This window comes from Heliangelus exortis, chromosome Z, assembly GCF_036169615.1.
Source record: "Heliangelus exortis chromosome Z, bHelExo1.hap1, whole genome shotgun sequence".
NCBI lineage: Eukaryota > Metazoa > Chordata > Aves > Apodiformes > Trochilidae > Heliangelus > Heliangelus exortis.
The window spans coordinates 18,303,303-18,327,314 of NC_092454.1; the positions used below are offsets into that span (position 1 = coordinate 18,303,303).

Consider the following 24,012-nt stretch of genomic DNA (forward strand, 5'->3'; position numbering starts at 1 on the left):
AAGTTCAGAAAAGAAGTTGAATCAGATTCAGTAAAATGTACATAAGACAACAAGTGGTACAGAAGAGACAGATCAGAAGCTAATTTTCTGTAGTTTGATCTGTGAAGATTTACATGAATACCTAGAACTACCCAGATCAATGTTAGGAAGGAATACAAAACCCCAGTTACTTACCTTGATTTGCAGTATTCAGAATTTGGAGTAAATGTAAGACCAAGCTTAAAGAGATTCCTGTCTCCTGTTGGGGTATTAATCCCTGCTCAAGGATCACCACATGGTTGTAGGACAGCACACAGGGCTGTGAATAAGGTGCCATGGCACTCTCTGCTTTTGGCAAAACAGAATAATTTCTGCTTCAGAAGCACTCATTGTGCACCGGTTGCAGCAGCAAAATGCTGACAATCACTAGCCTTGATGGAAAAAGAGCTTTGGCAGCACTGAGATGCTGATGAAGATCTTGAAAAGCTCCTCAGAGCCTGCTTGGGTGGTAGTAAAGATGACCAGGCCAGATCAAGCAGCTTTTACCCCTACCAAGTGAGCTAGTGGGGAAAGCCATAAGCCTTGATACAGAGTTGTCTGCAGACAAGGTGTTCAGCTGCACCATCATGTTCAAACTCCCTCTGCTTAAAGAAGACTGATGCCTCTCACTTTAGACTGATGTTGACACTCAGAACTGCTCTCTGTAAACTTGCTGCTGCAACATCAATGCTTGGGTTTGGAGATAGCCACACAGCTGAAGCAAGATGAATGTGTTCCACATGGCTGAACACTGAGGCCCTGGATGTGCAACGAACTATGTAGTTCTTTGGGCACTATTTGTATTGGCTTATTGAAAGAAGACTTCCAGAGTTAAGCAATAAAGGAATTTGGGGCTAACCTGCTAGGCTGGGGTGAGCTGATATACTCAAAGAATGTTAAGTACACAAGCCAAGCAACAGTAACAAAAAAGCACTGTGATAATGTGTGCACTAACATTGGAAAAATAAAGGTCAAAAGAGGAAACTAAAGCGAAACACAGGCATCAAGCGCTAAAACCAGCTGTAAAAGGAATCAGTGGATCTTGTAGCTTTCCACTGAATCACTCCCAAATGGAGACAAATTTTGTCACAAAGACCTTTGAAAAGCAACATAAACTTCAAACTACATCAAAGATATGAGCAAGACCTGCATATTTGGCAGGATGCTGATGGGAAAGCATGAAGAACTGCAGATGAAAAAGGCACATCTCCTATGGAGAACTTCTCTCTTAGGTGTTCATAAAGAAGTAGAAACAGAAATTTGTATTCAGGGATCCAAGAAGAGATAAAAGCTCATTAGTAGAATGAGATTTATGTAATTAGACAGGCAACACAGAACCTGGTGCCACAGGAGTTACGAGGGAAAATGACCAGGGCAGAGAAAAAATACTGGGTATGGTATTGAGGCAGTTACACAGAAAATCATCACCAGCATGGCCACATTTTTTGAGGGGCCTAAAATACACGTTATCCACGACTTAAATGCAGGCTTTCCTAATGCTGGCCTTACTCAGCCGTGGGACAAGCTGTAGGTTGCAGGAGCAAAGCATCGATTCGTCCTGCTCACCACAAGGGAACCGTAGAAGGATAACCAGGCACTCCTGGTGAAGTGCTGAAACCTCCTGAGGGGGGCGAGGGTAGATTTTGTGCGTTTGAGCTGTGGATTAGTGGTAGGCTCATGAGAAATCAGTCAACGGGTAGAAAGAATGTGCAGGTGAGTTACCACCTGTGAAACTTGGTTGGAAACACTCCAAACGGGGCAGTTCAGAACCGCCACGGCCCCAGCACCGGTCCCAGGACCCCGCGGCCGGCCGGACACCAGGGGGCGGGCGGGGCGGGGGCGGGTCGGGCCGGACCCATCGATGGGGGCGGCCGCTCTGCGCTCGGCTCCTCCGCCCTGCCTCTCGGCTCTGGATTAGCGAAACTGGCGACGTGGGACGGTCGACGGCCCGGCCCCCGCGCCCTGCCTCGCCCGCTGGGGTGAAGCCGGGACTCGGAGACGCCCGCGCCGCTGCGCAGCGCAGCGGAGCCCGGGGAGGAGAGCCGCCGCAGCGTCCCCGCCGGCGGGAGGCGGAGACAGGCGGCAGCAGCGGCAGGCTCCCGGCGCGGCCCCCCGGCGCGGCGCGGCGCGGTGCGGTGCGGTGAGGGGCGGCGGCGGGAAGCACCCCTCGGGGGCGGTCGGGCGGCGGGGCGCCGGGGCCATGGCGCTGCGGGCCCGGGCGCTGTACGACTTCAGGTCGGAGAACCCGGGTGAGATCTCTCTGCGGGAGCACGAGGTGCTGAGCCTCTGCAGCGAGCAGGACATCGAGGGATGGTTGGAGGGGGTCAACAGCCGCGGCGACCGCGGCCTCTTCCCGGCTTCCTACGTGCAGGTGATACGCGCCCCCGCCGCGGAGCCGCCGCCGCCCGCCCGCTACGCCAACCTCCCCGCCGGCGGCTTCGAGCCGCTGCCGCCCCCCGCCGCCTTCAAGCCGGCGGCGCAGCAGCCCCCACCGGCGGCGGAGCCCGAGCCCTTCCCGCTGCCTCCCACCTCCGGGTACCCCTTCCCACCCGTGCCCTACGGCGGCTCGTACCAGCCCAGCCAGGGCAGCGATGATGACTGGGACGACGACTGGGACGACAGCTCCACCGTGGCCGACGAGCCGGGCGCCCTGGGCAGCTCCTACCCCGACTATGAGGCGGCGGGCGGCGGGCCCTCGGGCCGCTACCGCCTGTCCACTCGGTCCGAGCTCTCCCTGGGTTCCCGCGGCGGCCACCCCGCCGGCCACCCCCAGCCTCCCGGCAGTGGCGCCAAGAGCTCGGCCACGGTGAGCCGCAACCTTAACCGCTTCTCCACCTTCGTCAAGTCCGGCGGGGAGGCCTTCGTGCTGGGAGAGGCATCGGGCTTCGTGAAGGACGGGGACAAGCTCTGCGTGGTGCTGGGCCCACGGGGCCCCGAGTGGCAGGAGAACCCCTACCCCTTCCAGTGCTCCATCGAGGACCCCACCAAGCAAACCAAGTTCAAGGGCATGAAGAGCTACATCGCCTACAAGTTGGTGCCCAGCCACACGGGACAGCAGGTGCACCGCCGTTACAAGCACTTCGACTGGCTCTATGGGCGCCTGGCTGAGAAGTTCCCCGTCATCTCCGTGCCTCACTTGCCAGAGAAGCAGGCCACCGGCCGCTTTGAAGAGGACTTTATTTCCAAACGTCGCAAAGGCCTGGCCTGGTGGATGGACCATATGTGCAGCCACCCCGTGCTGGCGCAGTGCGATGCCTTCCAGCACTTCCTAAGCTGTCCCAGCACAGATGAGAAGGCCTGGAAACAAGGCAAGCGCAAGGCTGAGAAGGATGAGATGGTGGGTGCCAACTTTTTCCTGACCATCAGTGTACCCACAGGCCCTGGGGCCATCCTGGACTTGCAAGAGGTGGAAAGCCAAGTGGATGGCTTCAAAGCCTTCACAAAGAAGATGGACGAGAGCGCCCTGCAGCTTAATCACACCGCCAATGAGTTTGCTCGTAAACAAGTCACTGGTTTCAAGAAGGAATACCAGAAGGTGGGGCACTCCTTTAAGTGTCTCAGTCAGGCATTTGAGCTGGACCAGCAGGCCTTTTCAGCTGGCCTCAACCAGGCCATTGCCTTCACTGCAGAAGCCTACGATGCCATCGGGGACCTCTTTGCAGATCAGCCACGGCAGGACCTAGATCCCGTGATGGATTTGCTAGCACTGTACCAGGGGCATTTGGCCAACTTTCCAGACATCATCCATGTCCAGAAAGGTAATGCTACCCTTATATATTTTCTGAAACATTGAAGGTTTTTTTTGTAGGTACACAGAAGTAGGGACCAGGGATAAAATCAGCCCTGTGTCTGGCTTGCCGGCCTTGGGTTACATCTTGTTGTGTTTATTCAGGTAAACTGTTGCTAAAAATACACAAAACACACCAGTGACAATGCCAAAGGTCGAGACATAGTTAGGAATTTTACTGGTCAGAGGTTGTGTATCTCTGAAAGAAACCACATCTGCCTTTTCTGCTGATGCATTAAGGATTAAAGGGCTTGTTTACAAGCCCTGGCGATCAAGGAGTATGAAAACATCTATTAGTCTTTGATGTACATTAGGTACCTTAAATCTCTGATCTAGTGGATAATAAATATGAAGTAATCTGAAGATGCAGGTACTCCTCCAACTGACTGCCTTAGTTGAGGTGTGCATGGTGGCGGGTACGTGGTGCTGTGTGTGTTTTGCAGTTTCAGACAGTCTGACACGATGTTTAAACCTTTTGGGGTTTCTCAGTTTGACCATGCGTTGAACTCTGTTTGTAAAGATAATGGTCTGCTACAGCATTTTTAATTTAAGTTGCTAATCCTTTGTCTTTACTGCTGTAAGAAGACGTTGCTCACCTGTTGCCTGTTACCTGCTCACCTTTCTAGCTGAAACATGCTTTGGGGTTGAAACTGCTGGCTGTCTATATGGCACTCTGTGATCTGTCAGAGAGAAAGAAATTCCAAAAATGAAAGAACCATTTTCTATGTTACTACTGCTAGCTGTTCACATTAATGGAAGCTTGTATCCCTATATATGTGTAGATTCTTTTCCTGCTTTGAAATTAGTGATATTCATGTCTTCTTCACCATTGTGAGAAGACTAACCCATCATTCATTCTTTTCTGTGTTCTATTCCTTACCTGATGTTTTCAACTCGAGTACCAGAGAGGTGTAGGGATTTGAGCTGTAAAAGAGACAAAGAAAGCATTGAATATGCTTTGCAGAAATGGATGTGTGTAGCAGTTACCTGAGAAAATGCATGTGCTTCATTGAAAATTATTTTGCAAGTCAGTAAGTGGTATCCTGCATTCCAAGATGCAGGGCCTGAATTGTCAGTCAAGGTGACTAAGTCTTTTCTCTCGTTATGTGACATTTCCAGGGGTTTTGCATCTGGAACAGCACCTTAAGTTTGATGATAAAAGAGTTGGAAGAGTTTTTTCAGTAGATAAAAAAAGTCAGACTTCCAGGACATGCACATTATTGCTGGCAAAATCTGCGGAAACTGTTATTACGAAGTTGCACAATTTGTTGTTACTTAAGAAAGTAAGCTTTTCATTAAAGTTGCATGCATCTAAGTCAGATTTCCATTCTCTTGCTGAATCTTGAAAATGTGGGCGGAAAATTAAATCATCTTAATATTATTTGAGGAGAAAAGGGAAGTATGCAACCTAACATTTGAGAAATTGTTCTACTAGATGCTGTAACATTGTGTTCTGGCTATCAACAGTGAGATATTTTTAAAGTGTGTCTTGTTAACTTTATCTAAAAATACTTGGAAAGGTTGTGGAAAGTACATCGAGAGTAGGAGGAAAAAGAAAAAAAGACAGATGGGTGAGACTGCAAAAAGCCTTGTGCCAAAAAGCTTTTGAAGTTTACTTCTCTTAAGGTTTAGGTATCACTTATTTCAGTGTCCTTAATGTTTCCTACCCCAGCCCTCTTTCTGTCTCCTTGCATCACTTGGTAGCATGTGTGGAAACACCACCTCCAAAAAATTAGCACAAAATCAGCACAGACCAGCAGCGTGAGAAAATCACTCATAATATTGAAAGATATGGCTTCAGAAGTAGACCCTAAATGTTCTTATCAGACTGTCTTTACAGACAAGTGTCTGTGGTGTGCTTAAATCATTTGTCATTATATTAAATTTTTACATAAAAAGCATTCTTGAGTACAATATGCTTTTCTAAGCAATAAAAACTTGTGCACTTTGTGGAAAAAAATGCTTTACAATATCCCAAACAGTGCTTATTACTTTATTATTAACAACATTTAGGCTTTTTGTGTCTATTCAGACTAATCATGCTTATTGATACCTTTTTATCCACACTTGGAGTCTACACCAGTTCTTATTCTGTTTGAAGAGTTACTAATTTGGAATAACAAAAAAACATTTCCATGCCTTTGTGCACCTCAGTTCATGGATGCAACTTTTAAGTATTTTACATCTGGAGAGAAGCATGACTTTGGAAATGTCAAGTGTTTGGAAGTAGAGCATTTTAAAGTGAGTTGTCAACCAGTAATAGGATTATCTGTATGCTTCAGGGGAAAAAAAAAACAAACAAACGGAGAGCTTTTTTGTTAGGTGAAAAAGACAAGCAGATTATATGTAGTACTTAAATAATATATCTTTAAGCTTTAAGGCTATATGGAGTTCTTCACTGCAGTGGTTTGGGAGATGAAACTTTGAAGAGTAGATTTGGAATAATAAGAGATGTGCTTGACTCAACCCTGTTTCTTTTAGAGCTGTGTTTAAATTTACACTTATTGGCTAGCTTTACCTTGCTCAACTAGGGAAATCTCATGTCCATGAGCTTCCACTTGGAACAGTGCATGAGTATAACATACAAAGCTGATTTTGTGCCAAGAGCCCTACCCTGGAGCTAGTTGGAGAAACCTACAGCTGGTCTGCATGCAGGTGTTATTGCTCGAGATAACATTGGGCTAACATTGCCTTTGACACAGTTTTATCCCAGTGCCATCAGAAAATGGCACTGAGTGTCTGCATTCATGTTAGAAACAGGATTAAACACGGATTACATGTTTGTTGCTGTCATTCCAATTACAAAACAGGCAGACTTTAAGAAAACTGAGAGGAAAATGTTGTTTGCATCCAGTGTAATGCTGTCTTATTACTCTTAAGAGTTACTTGTAACAAGGTATAACTCTTCAATTCCAAACTGTAAACTTAAGATGAAAATATGAACTGATTGGTGTTCCTGGTAAGTGAGAACTTTCTTTTATATTTACTATCTGGGATAGTTGCCAGTTTTGAGACATTATCTGTATAGACTAAATTAGTATCTGTTGTTAATAACTGATCATCTGAAAAATAATGTTGACATGTGTTTCTTCAGGTGTTTTATTTTCTAGTGTACAATTTATTTGCTCAGTATAATTACCCCAAAGTGTCATTAGAAGTAGTAGAAGCAACATCCTGATTTGATACATTCCTTATATGGCCACACTTTTAAAAAAACGTACTTTGAATTTAGTATTTCTCCTTCGTTTTCTACATAGTGCAAATGGAAGTGTGCAATTCAAAGTGGAAGTGTGTTTTGTGGTATGGACTGAGAAGTCTGCACCTCTGGAGTTTTTTAATAATTTCTTCAACTTCTGCAGTCTGAAGGATGGAGAATCTCTGAATTAAAAATGAACTTTTCCCTCCGTGTGGGCTTTGTCTTTTCTCCTGGAGTTACTGATCAAAGCCATGTAAGCTTTGTCTGTGTATCAGCAGGAAAACGTGTTAACTGTTGTGCTTCTAATTGCACAGGGGAGCAGGTCTTTCAGCCTCTTGTGCTGAGAACATCATACATAATCTGAAGTGTGCAGACAGGGATTGTCATTTTGGTCACTCATATAAAGCATGTGAACCAAGGAACAAGGGGGAATAACTTCGAACTGTTTATTATCTTACTAATCCTTTAAGTATTTTATAAAATGGAAATTGCTTCAATAGGAGATTTTTCAAAGATTCCGTCTTCCTCCTTCATCTTGAGGTACACACAGTGTTTAAGGAATTTTCTGTGAGGGAAGGAAGAGTTGAAAGTTCCTGCTCCAGAAGAGACAAAGGAAGGATTTGAACTTCTCTGTCCCACATGCCAATTGAGGGTCAACTTGTTAGTGCTTTCTGAGAGACCTGACCAGGTTTCATGTGTACTTCAGCTTAGGTCTGAAGATTCATCGGAGTGTGCTTTATGGTGAAGAACATGCTGAGTTGGAAAGCCCACATTTCTGTTTGGAAATGCTTTGGAGTCCTGCTGAGTCTGGCACAGAGCATATCAGTGCCAAGGCTTACATCGCCTACAAAAGTCTTGTTTTATAGGGAAAAGTGGAACCTGTAGGGCTAGGTGATGCCAGAGTGGGGTCTGCATCTCAGATCTCAAATACTTGAATAAATATAGCTGTCAACTCCCCATGGGCAAATGTTTCTGAGGTGCTGGCATGAACATATTGCTGCACTTACCTTGTGGGTTTTGGAGTATAAGATCCAAATATGTTAGCCAGGTACACTTTTACTCAGTTTTCTTTATACTCCGGAAAAACATTTGTAGAAGAGTTGAATAAACTCAAAAGCTAAGCTGCAATTTTGTCACTTTCTTTTGCACAACTGCTGCATCTTTTAAGAAATACAAGCTGCTTTAATTTTGAGAAGAAAAGCAGCCTCCTGTCCTTGTTTGTAATGGATAATGCTTACTTTTCCGTGTGTTTAAGGCCTGTTTGTGGGAATTCCCTAGGCATTCTTGGCAAAATAAGTGCTAAATATTAATTGCTAGAGCTTTGCTCAACTGATGAGATCTTCCGACTTCAATCATCTTCAACATAAATGCTCACTACAGGCCCATGCAAGTTCAGGTTCAGAAAACTTATGCATATATAAGAATTTGAGATAGTATATACTAGTATTGTAGCTCATGCTCATCTGACTGTCCTTTCGTATTTGTTTTGTGAGAGTAGAGGAGTTAGAAGTTTTCAGGTTTCCTCCTTATAAGTTTTGATTGAGGAATTACTATAACTGACATTTTGTGAAGGTGAAATAAATGCTAACTTGTGGTTTCCTCTGTACTTTTCAGATTTGTTCTTTCTCTTAACATTATGATGTTAATGCTAGGCACACTTTTGGTTATGATTTTTGCAAAACAGATTTGAAAAAGTGGTCCAAGTATCTTCCAAGATGTACACAGCAATTCAGTTCCCTCTGCATGCCAAGATTTTTTAAAAAAATCTGAATTACTTTTTTTTCTTCTTAAGCATTGTTGTGAAAAGTAAAATAAGCCAAACGGTCTTATTCACCTGAAGCAAACTTAATTAAATACGTTGGCTTTAAATAATGTGCTGATGCATTTTTAGAGTATCTTAGAAAATTGTAGATGAAAAACCACCCAAACACTAAAACCTGGAACTCTAACATTTTCAGCATTTTAAATTTTTTATTTATGAGGGAAGGAGTCATGTGTGTGTTCACAAGTAAGTCAGACTGGTCAAAATTCACACCTAAAATTTTATATCAGAGTGTAAAAGCAAGCAGTACTTTTTGCTCATGCTTACTTTCTAACCTCTTAAATTTGTTGTGCAGATACAGTTTTTCCATCGCTGTTTTTCCCTTTGTCCACTTTTTTGGTTTTTTTTCCCCTCTGTCCTTCAGATACATTTCCTATGGGGTTCAACTCAGGTAGCTACCAGCTAAGAGCCAGGCATGTAATCCTAGCCAGGTGACCCTTACAGCAGTAAAAAGAGATGGGTACATACATTTCATCTACTTAAGGAATTTGGTGAGAAAGAATGGGTTGCTCCAGGCTTACAATTTTTTTGCCATGTCAGCCTCCCCATTTCTGTAACAGTGATGATGTAACATTGTCTGCTTGCTGCTGAGTCACCCAGTATTACCTCCCAGTATTTGAAGAAAACTGAGACTTTTAGATGGCTTTTTAGAAGGCTTTTTAGAAAAAAGCCTTCACTTCTAGAAATTGTATACAATTATAGCTTTCTTGGTGCATGGAATATCAGAGGACAAAAATAAACAAGACTAAAATTGAACAACAGCCTTACTTGAAGAAGGGTAAGCAGAAGGATATAAACCCTGTGTGCCTAAAAGAGGTGTGGGTCTTTTGAAAGCATGGGGTTTTTCTTTTCCACTCCCACCACAACTCTTCTTACTTACAGCTTTTTAAGGCAGCAGGGTTCATGTAGTTATGATATCTCTCTCTTTCCTGTCACCTTTTGAAACCTGCTAACCTGAAATTGTAGACATATGATGACAGACATTTCATATCTAATAAAACCACAGTGACTTTTTTTTTTTTTCACAGACAGCTGGTAGCAGAGGAAGTGCAACTGCTCTTCCTGTGGGAGAGACTGCACACATTACTGCACACCAGAAAGCTTACCCCTTAGTCCTTGCCTGCCCACTTAGTCTTGACAGGCCAGAGAGGTTTTGATCACACCTCACACCTTGTAGCTGGTGTGACTGCAGGCAGGGCACTGTCACTGCAGGGTACTTGCTCATCACAGCACATAAGGACCTAGCCACTGGGAAAACCATGTCTTGCTAGAGAGCAACAAGACAGTGTAGGTATTGAAGAACTGAAAGTTGTTTTGTAGAAAGAAGACGTAATTTTATTTCAAAGAGCCTGTAATGCCTTTCCAGCTAAGAGCTAATGAAGAATCTAGATGGAGTGAGAGTTCTCTTGCAGCACAGGGTACTCCAGGTCTTCCTAAAAGGACTTTCATTCAAATCAGGAAGGTAAAAACTGGGAGATTAAAAATGGAAGGTAGTTCTCAGAGTTCTGCCAGGTCTTTGTAAAGCCATTATCAAAACCTAATGAACTGGCCAGTTTTGGGAGGATCTTAAGTCACCTTTGAAACAAGGACATATTTCAGCAGTTCCAGCATCTTTCCATGACTTCATTGTAAGATGTGGTTTGGACAGTTAATACGCCAAGTTAATGTGTGCAGGCTGCATAAATTCATCCTAAATTATTTGTTCAACCAGCACAGAATTTGAAAATTCTAATTAAAAAAATGAAATAACTTTTCACTTAGTCAACAAAATATGACTCTTATGGTACTAGACCCAAAAAATGGCAGTGTTTTCTACACAGTTTTGCTTGTATGTTTTATGAAATCCAGGAGGATTTAAATAGACTTTAAAAAGAAAAAAAAACCACTTGTGAAAACTATGTTTTAAATTTTGGAGAGAAATCTGATTAAATCAGTGACTATATACATTTAAACAATCTGTTCCCTTTTGTCAGTGACTTTGGGTTGTTACTATAGCAGCGCAGGAAGGAGTGATGCTTTTCTTTAGGTAGGTACCCATGATGGGTGGAGAACTTGAATAATAGTGATGAACTGAAAATACCCTTTTTATACCTACATGCAATTATTTCATAAGAATGTGAAAAGCAGATTTGGCGTCTGCATTGCTTTTTTTGTCCCATGGTAAAAAGCAACTTGCTATTCTAGGTTTTTCGGGCTTACCATTTTCAGTCTTTATATGCATGAACAGCTATGCTGGCTAACTGGCAGTATAAGAAAGAACTGTTTTACCAAATACCATGATAATGACATCTCATGGTTTGCACAGTTGTTCTGTCACCTGACCCCACCTGAGATGGGGAATCAGGAAAGGAGAACAAGACCTGTGGGTTGCGTGAAAACAGATAGATAGAATAATAATAATGAACTAATGTTAACCCCAATACTGTTATAAGATACAAAGTTACACTCAGCTCTAGATAGCAGTAGAAACTTGTTCTTCCAGCAGTGAAGGTTGAATGCCATCACTGCATGCACAGCAGCTACAGCAAGGAGCTGATCACAGCCAAGTGGAGGAGCAGGCCTCAGGCACAGGACCACCAGCAAGACAGACAAGACCCTCTTGGAAAGGCAGACATGGCAGAAGAAAAAAACATCCCACAGACTTGCTGATACACAGTGAGTGATATTTATGGTATGGAATACTTTGGTTGCCAGCTTGGGTCAGCTGCCCTGAGCTTTGCCCTTCCTCTCCCACTTATGGGTACTGTTCCAAGCTACTCTCAACCTGGATCAGTATAGAAACATGCATATACATTTTATCTCTTTTGTTCTCACTGGACTCTTCAGTCTCTTAAAACTTCAGCTTCTCTGAACAGAAAAATAAAATTATTTTATAATTATGTCCCAGCAAAATCGGGACATGACGCTGGATTTTCAAGTTGCTTGCAAGTTTATGTAAGCCTGTATTCAAAGGGGAACATCCCTGTCTCCTAGAAAGACAGACAATTCTGGCTTAATAAAGCCGTAATATTCTCTATATGTTATAATGCAGACTTCATTAATATATTAATTTAATATATTAATTTAATAAAGTTATATATTTGCAACTAAAATGTGCAATCTGGTAGAATCTACATTTGTCCTTGCTTCTCTAATTAATGGTATATGGCTATCAATGAACAGCATTATATGTCTTTTTCTCTGCAGCCACATCCTGTGAATCTTAAAAAAATTTTGAAGAAGTTACTGTTTGATACAGTGATGCTTACATCCATTGTGACCTTGACTAATATTTGTCTTTCATAGACCTAGAGATGCTATATGCTCTTTACCAGTTCTACTGAAAATAAATTTATATCACACATATCTGGTTATGTTGTTATGTTTTCTTGTTTATGTTGTTCAAAACTTATGTTTTGAAGTCAGCATTAGGAACGGGGCATTTCCAAAAGCTGTTAGGAGTCTGCAGTATCATTCTAGCAGAAAAGTGCCAGTGCTTAGTATCCTCATTGTCCAGTTCTGGACTTTCCACCCTATGAAGGACATAGAGCTTATTAAGCATGTCCAGAGGAGAGCCACAAAAATTATGAGAGTGCTGGAGCACCTCCCCTATGAAGTATAGGGTGAGGAAGTTGGGGTTGTTCATGCTGGAGAAGAGCAGGCTTGAAGGTGACCTTGTAACAGCTTTGCAGTATCAGAAGGGGGTCTGCGAGAAAGCCAGGGTAGGGCTTTTTGCATGTGTGTGTAGTGAGAGGACAAGGGGAAATGGTCTAAATCTTGAAGAGGGGAGATTTAGGGTAGACATAGTAGGAAATTCTTTCCTGTGAGAGTGGTAAGATGCTGGCACAGGTTGTCCAGGGAAGCTGTGGCTGCCCCCTCCCTGGAAGTGTACAAGGCCAGGTTGGATGGGGCCTGGAGCAACCTGGTCTGTTGCAAGGTGTCCCTGACTGTGACAGGGAGGTTGGAACTTAATGGTCTCTTTGGTCCCTCCCAACCCAATCCATTCTATAATTCTAATTGAGAGAAACTAGTGTTTAGAAGCTGTGATGACTGAACTATAGCAGACCAGCTTAAATTCTAGACAAAGTTTTTCCTTAAAAGTCTGTTTGATGCCTTGTTTAGATGTTGAGAAATAACAGTTACATTTTCAGATACGTCCAGCCTGGAAAACATGACTGGCTTTCTAATAGGCAAGTGTAGCAATTTTCTAGTGTCCAGGCCAGTTTCATTCTTTTCAGTCCCTGCAGTCTGCAGTAGGAGCTGAAGTCATACAACTCCTTAGATGGTACATGTAAGTGTCTAAAAGTACATACTGCCCCAGAATTAGGCAAAACCAGCATTACCTAATGTTTGCTTCTCAGGCTGTGTTGCAAAACTGTACATTTTTTGTAATGGACAGACATGTACACAATTTACTGGATTTTAATATCAAATTATTCCTGATGGTCTTCCTTTCAGACATTGCCATGTGTATCTGTAAAGTCAGAACTATTAATGAACATAGTTTAAACATGCATTAGTGACTGAAATAGGACCATTTTCTTTGTAAAAAAATCTGCTTGTGTACAATACATCTGTAGATAATTAATTTTGAAGTCATATCATTCAAGTTTCAAATGGTAAACTTTAATTCAATTTTTGCAGTTTTTACATGTGGTTACCTAACCTTACAGGCTTCTCTTGTTTTATTAATGGGGCTGTGGGGGGGGCAGTACGTGCAATAAACTGATAATTCTATAATGTGCCTTATATTTATTCCAACATTTTGCTCTAGCCTCGTGTTATCAACTGTTTCAAGGGCAAATTATGGCATGTTGCATGCATAGCAGTGTGTTGTAGCAAAGCTCAGTGAGAGATTTGTACTGTAGGTGCTGCACACCAAAACTTGTAGATTCCTCTTGGGGACTCTGGAACTGAGTTGCACATTACCAATGTGATAATTTAAATATTTTTCAGTAGTATGCACTATTTGGAGCCTCTGAATGTGCGCGAGTATGATTACATTCCCTGTAAATCTGAATAAATAATTTGGTTATGTATTCTCTTCCTATCTGTGTGTACACCAACTGGTAGATGTGTGCACAATGACTACAGTCAGGTCTTTAATATGGCATTTTTTTAATAGTAATAATAAAAAAAAGATTAGTTAGACATGTGTATCCATTAACTTAGGTAGTTCTTTATTGAGTGTTGATTCTAACAATGTCATTAATTGATTGTATACTAATTAAATCCATGTGTATGTTAAGACTACCAGATGAGATTAATCAAGTTTTGGAAATCTCTAGCAAAGACTGTTCTATTTATGTGTTATCTCTGAATTGCGTAAATTAGAAGATTTCATTTTTAACTAAAGACTGCATCTCAGAGTGACATCTTTCAATGAGCTTTGAAACAGGGTAACTGAAAGAACAAATGATTGTGTTGGATGTTAATAATCCTGCGGGCAGTCAATGTTAACCTAGATGTGAGCAGCTGTGATTTATGAGCCTAGATTTATTGGACAGTTGGTTTTTTTCTGTTTTTTTTTAAGCAACTGGAAACAAAATAATTAATAGTAAACTTTGTATTGTATCCATTTTCATATAAAGAAACCCACTTTGTAATAGTATCCTGGTTTGGGCCAGGATAAAGGTGATTTTCTGTCTTGTACTTTTGCTTTTAGCTAAGTCTCTTGTAAGTAGTTGCACTTGCTGAAATTAACAGCAAGTTTCTCAGACAGTGTGTGTTTCTAGGACTGATAACACTTGATGTTTATAGTTTATGCTAGAGACTGGTGTGCAGAGCCAAGGACACTGCTCAGGTCTGGGGAAAACTTTTACCCTCCAGAAGGAATAAAGAGGTCCCACCTGCATCCCTCCTTTGGGGAGGAACGGACAAGATAGATGCCAGAATTGACCAAACAGAGTATTCCATCCCATATACGTCACACTCAGTATAAATTTGAGGGATCACGAGGGCCAAGCCAGATTTCCTGCTTCCAGCTTCCGGCTGCCTGCCCTTCCTGCCTTTCCTGCTTCCCTTTCTTCACCCCGGCATCCTGGAAGGATCCCGTCTGTTTGCCTGCCTGTGGTCCTGATCCGTGCCAGCCCTTATCTGTGTGTTCCTGCCTCCAGTTCCCAACTGCTGCTGACTCCAGGAGTCCAGCATGGACTTTCCCAGGGCTGCCCTGCAGCCTCAGTGGTGACGTGAGAGCTATTGGGGGAAAGGGGGGAGGAATGTGGTATCCATTTTCCTGTATATTTGTATATATTTAGTAATTTTTCCTTTTTATCATTACTGTTTCATTAAAGTTGTGTAGTTTAGTTTCCAACCCATAAGTCTCTCTCCCTTATTCTCTCTCCTTTCTTTATCAGGGAGGAGAGAGAGATTAATAGAGAGCATCTGTTACTCAGTTTAATTGCTGGGCCAGTGTTAAACCGTGACAAATAGTAAATTACAATTTGATATTAAAAAATAAAATAGGATGTTGTTAAGGTACTTCCACACTCTTTAGGAGAAGAATATAAACTTAATTAGAAAGACTAGGTTTGTAAACTATTGTTTTGGCACTTTCAGAAAGAGTAAGTTAATTAATAATTTTGCCTCTGATGTTGGAAGTGACTTTTGTGTTTAAAACTGTAAACCCAGATTTTAAAGTAGCAAGTCATTCCTACATCCATTATCGTATAGTGCTTTCTCCCTATGACGCTTCTTTTGTACAGTTTCGTTCCTACTGGAGAAAGCTGGTTTTAATTTTAGGCAAGTTCCTATTATGTTGCTTTCCATTTTAAATCTTGGCCAGAAAATTTAAAGAATTTGCAGAATCTTGTTGTAGGCTTTTGTTAATCTGTGCTGTTTGTTCTTAAGCAAATAATCTGTCAATGTAGTAGAAGCTGTATTCTGCTACACATAATTTCGCCATTTCACTTTGTATTGAGAGAGGGAAGTTTGGGGGCTTTTTTTGGAGTAGGATTTCATGTTATTTGTAATCTCCTGTGGTGCTTCCGCAACTTCCCTTTTGTTTGAGCTAATGATTGTGTAGCCCTGGGCTGAGCTGGATCACATCACTAAGCCATTGATTAAACTAAGCCACTGGCTCCTTCCTCTCCAGGCCAAACACAGTTTTTTATTGGATTAGTCATTTGAGTCATCCCATAACAACATCTTTACTAGATCTGGTGTAAGTCGGGTAGCCTTGTAGATAGGCTTGTTCTGGCTGCAGTCTGTTGGATTAGAGATAGTGTTTCCTCCACAGTCACTTCTTCAAGTCACTGCTTCTCAAGGGTTGGACTTGATGATCTCAGAGGTCCATTCCAGCCCAGGCGATTCTGTGATTCTATGATTCTAGAAGGAGTATAAATTGAAAATGTGCTATGTGCATATAGCCTACCCAGGGTTTGTCTCTTCAGTTCTTTAAGCAAAGGGCTGTCATTAAATAACATCACTGTTAATTGAGGAAAAAGAAAACTTACTTCTAGTTGGATTTTCTGCTTTTGTATTCTTCGATGAAAGCAATATCATGAATATATTTTCATCCTTCTAGAGATGATGTCTCATATGAGAACAGTGTTTTGTACTAAAAAGAATAGCCAAGGGATTTATTAGACAAGTCTCCCTTCAGTAGCCTGTTTTCAAGAACAGACACATCATGCCTACTGTTAAACCATTTGGTATGGTGGGCAACTGAATTGCTGTTTAACATCAGGCTTTGAGCAATGAAAAACATCATTCACATCTGCTTTTCCTGGTCTTGAAGGACAAAAATAGATGTAACACAGCGTTTTACAGTGTCTTTGGTCCAGGAGCTCTTCACTGTTGGGGAGCTAGTCTTGGTCACTGAAACATGGTCTCTTGACAAGAAGGTCTTTTCTTTGCACCAGAAGTTTTAAATGCATGGGCAAAACTTTACAGAATCTGTAGAACTGGAGCTAAAATCTCCAAATAATTTCTTTTTATGTATTCCATCCCTCTGGGAACAGTGTATTGTTGAATATTTATGCCAGACATGTATTCAGCAGCTTTCCTTGAGCTAAAATGCACTAGGAAGTAACTCCTTTTTCTTTTCCCTAAAATGCATGTTACCTTTTTCTAGGGCTGCCATAGTTCTGCTTTTGTCTTTTTTTAAGTACTTGCTTTTTTGGAATGTCCAAACCAGTACTAGGTGTTCACATCATTACATTCAGACACCAGGAGGTGTTTCTGCAGCTACGCTTAGGCCAGAGTAGCCTAAGTGTAGTTTCAACAGCCTGCAGGATGGTAGAGGGAGGTGGGAGGTGCTGGGTTAGGTGCTGAGTAGTGAGGATGGAGGTGATGGAGGATGAGGTTCATGGCATATGGCCTGGGGTGAAACAGAGCTGTGGCCTGGGAAGCATTAGAGTTTACCGTGGGACCTGTCCCCAGTTGGACATCTCTGAGCAAGACCCTTGTTTTCAGGCTCCCCAGTTCCCTTGCTCTGTCCTCTGCACTCCTTTCAACGTTAGCAACCTTCATACATCACTGCACCCTGGATATCAGTGAATCTCTGGTCCTGCTCAGAGTTCTTCTCACGCAGATTCTAATACAAGGGCTGGAGGCTATGCAGTGGTGGTCAGAAAAAAGTGAGGATGAAATCTGTTGTGTTATTGATAATAAAGCTGCTTGCAAAGCCATGCAAACTAACGCTTTCTTCTAAGATTTACTACACTAAACCTTTCAAACTTCAGTAGATGCTGAGCAAATTAAAAATTACATTTTAGAACAAATTATTGTTAAAAATAATTAAAATACATTATTTATTTCTGTGTGCTCAAGAAAGGTTATCAGATTGTCCTAAAATAAGCTAAATTTTCCCCTCTATAAGAAAGGTTGTTTCACTGATAATTAAACACTTAATTTAGAGGCACTTCAAAAAAGCAAGCAAGTTTGTATTTAAGCATATGTATGAATTCTTGTACGTGGCAGACATCTGGTTGTTTTCTTCTTAGGTTTTACAGGGTACTCCAGTATAGGACCAGTATGAATCCATATGTCTTAAGAGAACAATGTTAATGGTTGCAATTTTCCCTCTCTGATTCCTTTCCCTAATTATAAGTCTTTCTTTTCTAATGGTAAAAACTACATCATGCATGATATGTGTAGTGTAGAGGGGTTTAGTATTTATTTGGTAATTTATGTTTTTATTGTAAAATAATTTGAAGATTATCTGTGCTCCAGAACTTAGTTATGCTTTCAGTTGCTGATGCTGTAAATGTCAGTATTTTTCTGGTCATTCTTGAGGTGATATCTAAAGCTGTTTCTCACATCACAGCTGAAGAGTTGTCATGTTTATTTAAACACCTCCATCTGGTTTCCAGTAGGTCCCAAAGTTCAGTTTTTCACAGCTGTGCATGGATTCCTGCCATGCCTGCAGAAGACAAAGAAAAATTCTGCTAATCAGGGTTTTCTTTGTTGAAAGAAGCATCCTTTTTGCAGAAGAGGGACTTAAATATTTTTCAGATCATGCCCTCACTTCAGATGCCTCACTTCTCTAGAGGAGGAAATAGAGATCTTCTGACGTAGTCCCACTGCTGACACCACTGCACGCAGAAGACATTTCTTGGTGGTGTTTTTTTGGGTCAGTCTGGAGATGATGAGGTCAAACAGATGTAGCAAGTGCCAAGCTTTTAGCTAACACACTGGCAGGCTGTGGGGACCAGAAAGGTGTGGATCCAAGCCTTTCCACCACCTTGCAGCCGCAGGGAAATCCGCTGCCTTTGGCCGCTGGGCATTGCTTTGGAGCACCAGTTTCAGAGTGTGGCCTCTGCCATTTGAATACCAGTGTCCTCAGCCATGCAGCTTGTGGTCTATGCTTACCTTGTTAAAAACCTCCCTATTACAGTGTAAAAAAGAAAATCTGTCGTGTGGTCTTTCCACAATTATATCACACCAGGGGGAAATTGCCTGTGCTCACAACTGAGAGCTCATAACAGGGCTGCAGACAGGAGATGCCACATACAGCACAGCCTTAATGCAAATTAAGCAGAAAAATATAATTTTAAAAGTAGGCAAGTAGTGATAACTGAGGAAGTGTTTTTGAGCGTTTGCAATTAAAAACACTCCCTGCAACAGCTAAGAAGTTATTGTTAGAAGTTGAATGGAGGAAAGTCAAACATGTTTCTTTGATTTTAGGAATTCCAGATTTTATTTATAATGCAGGACACAACTCTGATTTAATTTCAAGAATGCAACAAACTCCTTTTCCCCAGGTCTGCCAAATCATCTGATCTTTTACCCTGCTTGTAGGTTACCTTGATCATCCAGTCTGCCTAGCTGCCTGGTGAGGGAGTGAGCCACAGCAGGTGGGGGAATGTGAGCAACACCTGATGGAAATGCAGCAAGCAGCATCCGTGCTCCCCAGTTGCCTCCCAAGTTGCTGTGCATTCAGCAAACCCAGATGTATCCATGGGCAACATCATGATCCAGATGTGAATTGTGGAGATGTATCAGGTGCTGCGGGGAGGCAGATTCAAAGTGTCACCTTACACTGGGAGAGGACAGAACTGCTTTTTTACTGTTTAGTGTTGTTTACTACATGTGTGGATTCAGGCTGATGAGAGGTTTCTGTGTTAGCCAGTGCTGCTGTAGGGAGTACAGAAATCCTTTTCTTCAAGGCAATGTAAAGAGAGCCCTGTCACTGAACTGCAGTCACATGTATGGTAAAAAGTGGAATCTGAAAGGAGGGAGTTCATTAAGACATTATGAATAGCTGAAGGAACAAGTAGCGTAAGTGTGATCTTAAAGGATGTGGAAAATGTCCTATCACTAACATCTTGTGAGAGCATAAAAGTTGTACTGGTTTGGTTTAGTTTTATGAATAGGATGGGTATGTACTATTTAAGGCAAAGAAATTGTTTTATGGGAAATTGAGTCCAAGAAAATGAATGCCCTAAGACGTTTCTTGGTACTCTGTAATCATGAGTCTGCTTTGGACAGGTCTGTTTTAGGTGATACTTGGTTTTTATAAGGTGGGTATGTGCTTTAATTAGCTGTCTGGAGAAGGAGGACTGTCATTTCTGCTCTGTTTTGTTTTTTCTTTTCTTTTTTTCCCCAACTTTGAAATAAATTTTTAGATTCTCTAGTAGTTGAGAATTAATTTTGGGGTATCGATAGTGTAAAAGCAGACTAGCATATTGGTGAGATCTTGTGTATTCTGGTCTTTTTTTGACATTTAAAAAGATGGGGAAAAGTGATCTTTCACAAAGTCTACTCTCTTAATGAGTTTGTTTTTCTGGTGTTTATGTAGGCTTAAGTGGATCTGACCAGGTTTCTAGAACTTTCTTTTTTTTCCCATTACTGGCATATATATCAGTTATTCCCTGAAGAACACCGTCTGATTTTTAAGACTGTGGAATAGGTAGGTTTTACTAACCATTGCAAGCTAGAGACTTAAAAGAATGCATTTTTTTAAAAAAGAGATTCACACTGTGATTTTTTATGTGGAAAAGCTTTATTTTATTCTTATTTTGTTCATACATATGTATGCTCACATATGAGTTTAGAATGAGCTTTATACAAATCCTTGTTGTTACTGAATCACTTGTTAAAGTACAGTAGTTAAGTCTACGCTGTCCTCACAGTTCAACTATTTTGTTTTGTTCTTTACACAGGTGCCCTTACCAAAGTAAAGGAGAGTAAGCGGCACGTGGAAGAGGGAAAGATGGAACTCCAGAAAGCTGACGGCATTCAAGAACGCTGTAACATTATTTCTTTTGCAACCCTAGCAGAAATTAATCATTTCCACAAAATTCGTGTGAGGGACTTTAAATCACAGATGCAGCATTTCTTGCAACAGCAAATACTCTTTTTTCAAAAAGTTACACAAAAGCTAGAAGAAGCTCTTCAAAAGTATGACAGTGTTTAATTTCTGAACTTTGGTTTGTGGACTTCCCTCAGCATGAATGTGACCCAGGTGGCAGAGCAAATGCTGCTGAAGAACTGTTGCCAGTGGTTGATGGTGGTGCAAGGATGTTTTTTTTTGTTCACCTGGAACCCAGGTGTAATCTCCTATTATGTAGAAAGGAAACAGTTATAGGGCTATGTAGTAGAATAATTACGGATTGTAATTAAGTTATACTGTGTATGCCTACACTACCATTGTAACTTTTTTGAAATAATGAGTATACTATTTGCCTTATTGCTTTTTCAAATACGGTATTTTAGTGCATACTTTGTAGACCTCAAAACCCTTTGGGTCTTTACAGAAGTTGGCTAGGTAAAAGCCTGCTTCAGATGCCTTTTTACTTTCCTAGATTTGAATTTCCTAAATTCAAACGATTCTCTGTTTACAGATTCCTACTAGAGCAGCTATGTGATTCTGTGCCTTTAGATTCTATTTTTCCTTTTCTAGTAAGTCTATAGTTTTTATGAGTAAATGAATGAAGGGTTGATGCCTATGATAAGAACTGATTATGAATCCTCACATTGACTGGAAAAAAATCAGCTGCCATCCAGTTTGCACAGCAAGTACTGTCTTACAACAAATGTTGGCTCAAAAAAAGAGAACTTAAATCTATTCACTCTTTCCTTGAAAATTGAGACTACTTGTTACATGTACTAGGATTTTAAGCACATATACAGAAATACACCACTTAATTCCCTTCCCAAAATGAATAATAGAGTAAGGGGTTTTGTGGTTTTTTTTTTAGTATACAGCATTACTGTGAGTGAAAACTTGAAAAGAGCTAACCTAATAAAAATTATGTATAACAAGGGGATATCAATACAAGCCATGTGGCTGGAACATTTTTTTTAAGTTTGAAGTTATGTGCACATTGTCCAGTTCCTGATTCAGTTTAACTTCAGACTTGCATCTACATTGCCAGCTGTTTGAGGTGACACTCCACTGTGATTCATAAGTTTACTGAGTTACAAATTTTCAGGGATGTTCACTAATATAAATGATCTGAAATAAGTCATGGCTGAACTGACTCGGGAAACAGGTGGCATTTTTATGTTTGTAACATGCAAGAATTAACAATTGTCTTAATTTTTGTATAAATATTTTTGACAAGCAGGGTGCATTTATATATATGTAAACAATATATTTTAAAGAGTTTTCTGGCTTATTTCCCTTGAAGTAAGTCTAAAGTCTGTGTTTCTTAACTATTGGTTTCCTTCTTATAGGTCAGTAGGAAAGGTTTTTATTTATCCTATCTTTTTTCTCCTAATCAAAAATAATTAAACTTTCCAAGGAAGCAAAAAAATTACCTTTTTGTTCTTAAATAAAGTATTCAAAAAGAACTTAAATGGAAGCTTGGAAAAGGAAGTTAAACAGCAGTTATATTTAAATACAAGTCATTCCTTAACTATGCAGCAGAAATCTGTGGTTCTTTCACTTTATCTGAGTTTCTGTAGCATAACCCCACACCTCTGTTTTAGAAGAATAAATGTAAAAAATATAGTTTTGGTTTTAAGAATCCTCCCAAAATGCTTGGAGATTGCTACTTTGCAGAAGTTATGTTCGGCAGTGCTCCTAGTACATACCCAAAGAAGTAAAATACAGAAAAATTAAGATGAAAAAGCAATATTTGTAAAAGAAAGGACAATCAGTGAGGAAAATCTCAATTTCCAAGCTACTAAAAGAGTGCTGCAGACAAGGTTGACCATAAAATGAGGACCATAGTCACAGGGCTGACTTGCTCTTTTATGTTCCTCATTGTATCTCATTGTACATTCAAAATTGACCATTTCACATAACAGCTCTTCCTAGCAATGCTCCAGCTTCCAATATGTAATATAATTAGATGAGATAGTGATGAGCTAGGTTTGAGCTGAGTTCATTGGCTTGTGTTTGCCAGATACTGTTTTCTTAAATGTCTTTGCAGTATTTAGATCAGACTACAATCAAATTAATTCTGTGTGGAGGTGTTAAGACCTGTACAGAAAGTGATCTTGGTCCAGTTGAAATATTCTAGAGGGTTAGTATTAATGACGTGTGTGTGTCCAGGAAGAAATTAAGCTGTGATATGTATACATACAACATTACCAGACAGGTACATTTTTTGCAAATAAACTGTCACAGCCTTCACCTTACCTTCTCATTTGTGAATTTTTGGGGCAAGGGGAAAGCGGGAGCACTGGCTGGGTAATACTGACATACCAAAAAAGCTTCACTGGTATCCTGGATCTGAACTGTTGCTGAGTTCAGAAAGGTTCAAATCTGCATCCATATTAGCGTCTTCCTTTTTTCTTCACTCATTTTAGAGTTGGAAATAAACTGATATAGGGAGCCTGAAGTATATTAGTGCTCACTGCACTATGTGAGAACTATGGTTTGAATCCTCTTTTTTGGAACAAGTATGGCATTTACCATTGATGGGCATCTGGATGGTGTGGTCTGAGATCTGAATGTACTCCACAGTGAAGTGAATTTATTTTGTGTGGAACATTAGAAGCATCAAAGGTACTCTAACAAGCCTTTCAAATAAATGAAACTGGAGGAAGCCAAATTATAGCATAACATTAAATGCCTTTGTTTTATTCCATTGTAATTCCATTTCCATTTTACATTCCATTGTAATTTAAAAATATTTTTTGGATGCATCACAGTTTTTACACTGATAAGTACTAAATCCCTGGTATACTTATTGGTGGTTAGAAAAGTTGAATTGAAAGCTGCCAGAAGATCCACTGAGGTATTGATGTCTGTGAAAGTGCTGATTCCAGTGAAATCTCTGGATCCCCAACAGGGAATATATCTAACTTATAATCAACAGCAAGGGGAGTATGAATTAAATGTCTATTAAAATTTCAGGGGTTATATTTAGAAATTAACAACCTGAGTAAATGCTGGGATCAGTTTGTTTCCTAGCCTTCTTGCTGTTCCATATGTGCTGAGAATTGCCTCTATTTATGACTTGGCCATGTTTTCTTTCTACCAGTTTCAGGGTGCAATGGCAAGCTAACTTTGATTTAAAGATGTTATAAGGCCCAGCATATAGAGATCAGTAGGAAAATCAAGTGATGATGACACATACAAGACAAGCACCGACAGAATCTAAAAAAGTTTTCAAAATTAAAGAATATGCTGCATGTAAAATTGACATATTTTTAGAAAATTTTAATCAACTGCCTGTACTGAAAATGTCTACATTATTTGGTGATGCTCAGGTATATTTTTTGTGAATTACAAGACTACATTTCACTACCTTATTATTCTGCCAGAACTTCACCATTCCAGCTAACATCTTCTGTGCTGATTGTCTCTTCCAG

General features: G+C 40.8%; 1 protein-coding gene across 2 annotated transcripts; it reads left to right on the top strand.

The window, feature by feature from the left end:
- The first annotated feature begins 1,930 nt into the window (after window positions 1–1,930).
- On the top strand, window positions 1,931–22,833 carry SNX18 (sorting nexin 18). Of its 2 annotated transcripts, XR_011723223.1 has the most exons (3): window positions 1,931–3,776; window positions 9,852–11,478; window positions 20,409–20,529. XR_011723223.1 is itself a non-coding variant. In XM_071730669.1 (2 exons), exons 1-2 carry the CDS (start codon window positions 2,219–2,221, stop codon window positions 20,660–20,662), a joined length of 1,812 nt encoding a protein of 603 aa, XP_071586770.1. In that variant the 5' UTR covers window positions 1,931–2,218; the 3' UTR covers window positions 20,663–22,833. The 2 variants fall into 2 exon arrangements, 1 of the variants encoding a protein (XP_071586770.1); XM_071730669.1 differs by lacking the exon at window positions 9,852–11,478 and having other exon boundaries at window positions 20,409–22,833.
- Window positions 22,834–24,012: the final 1,179 nt, after the last annotated feature.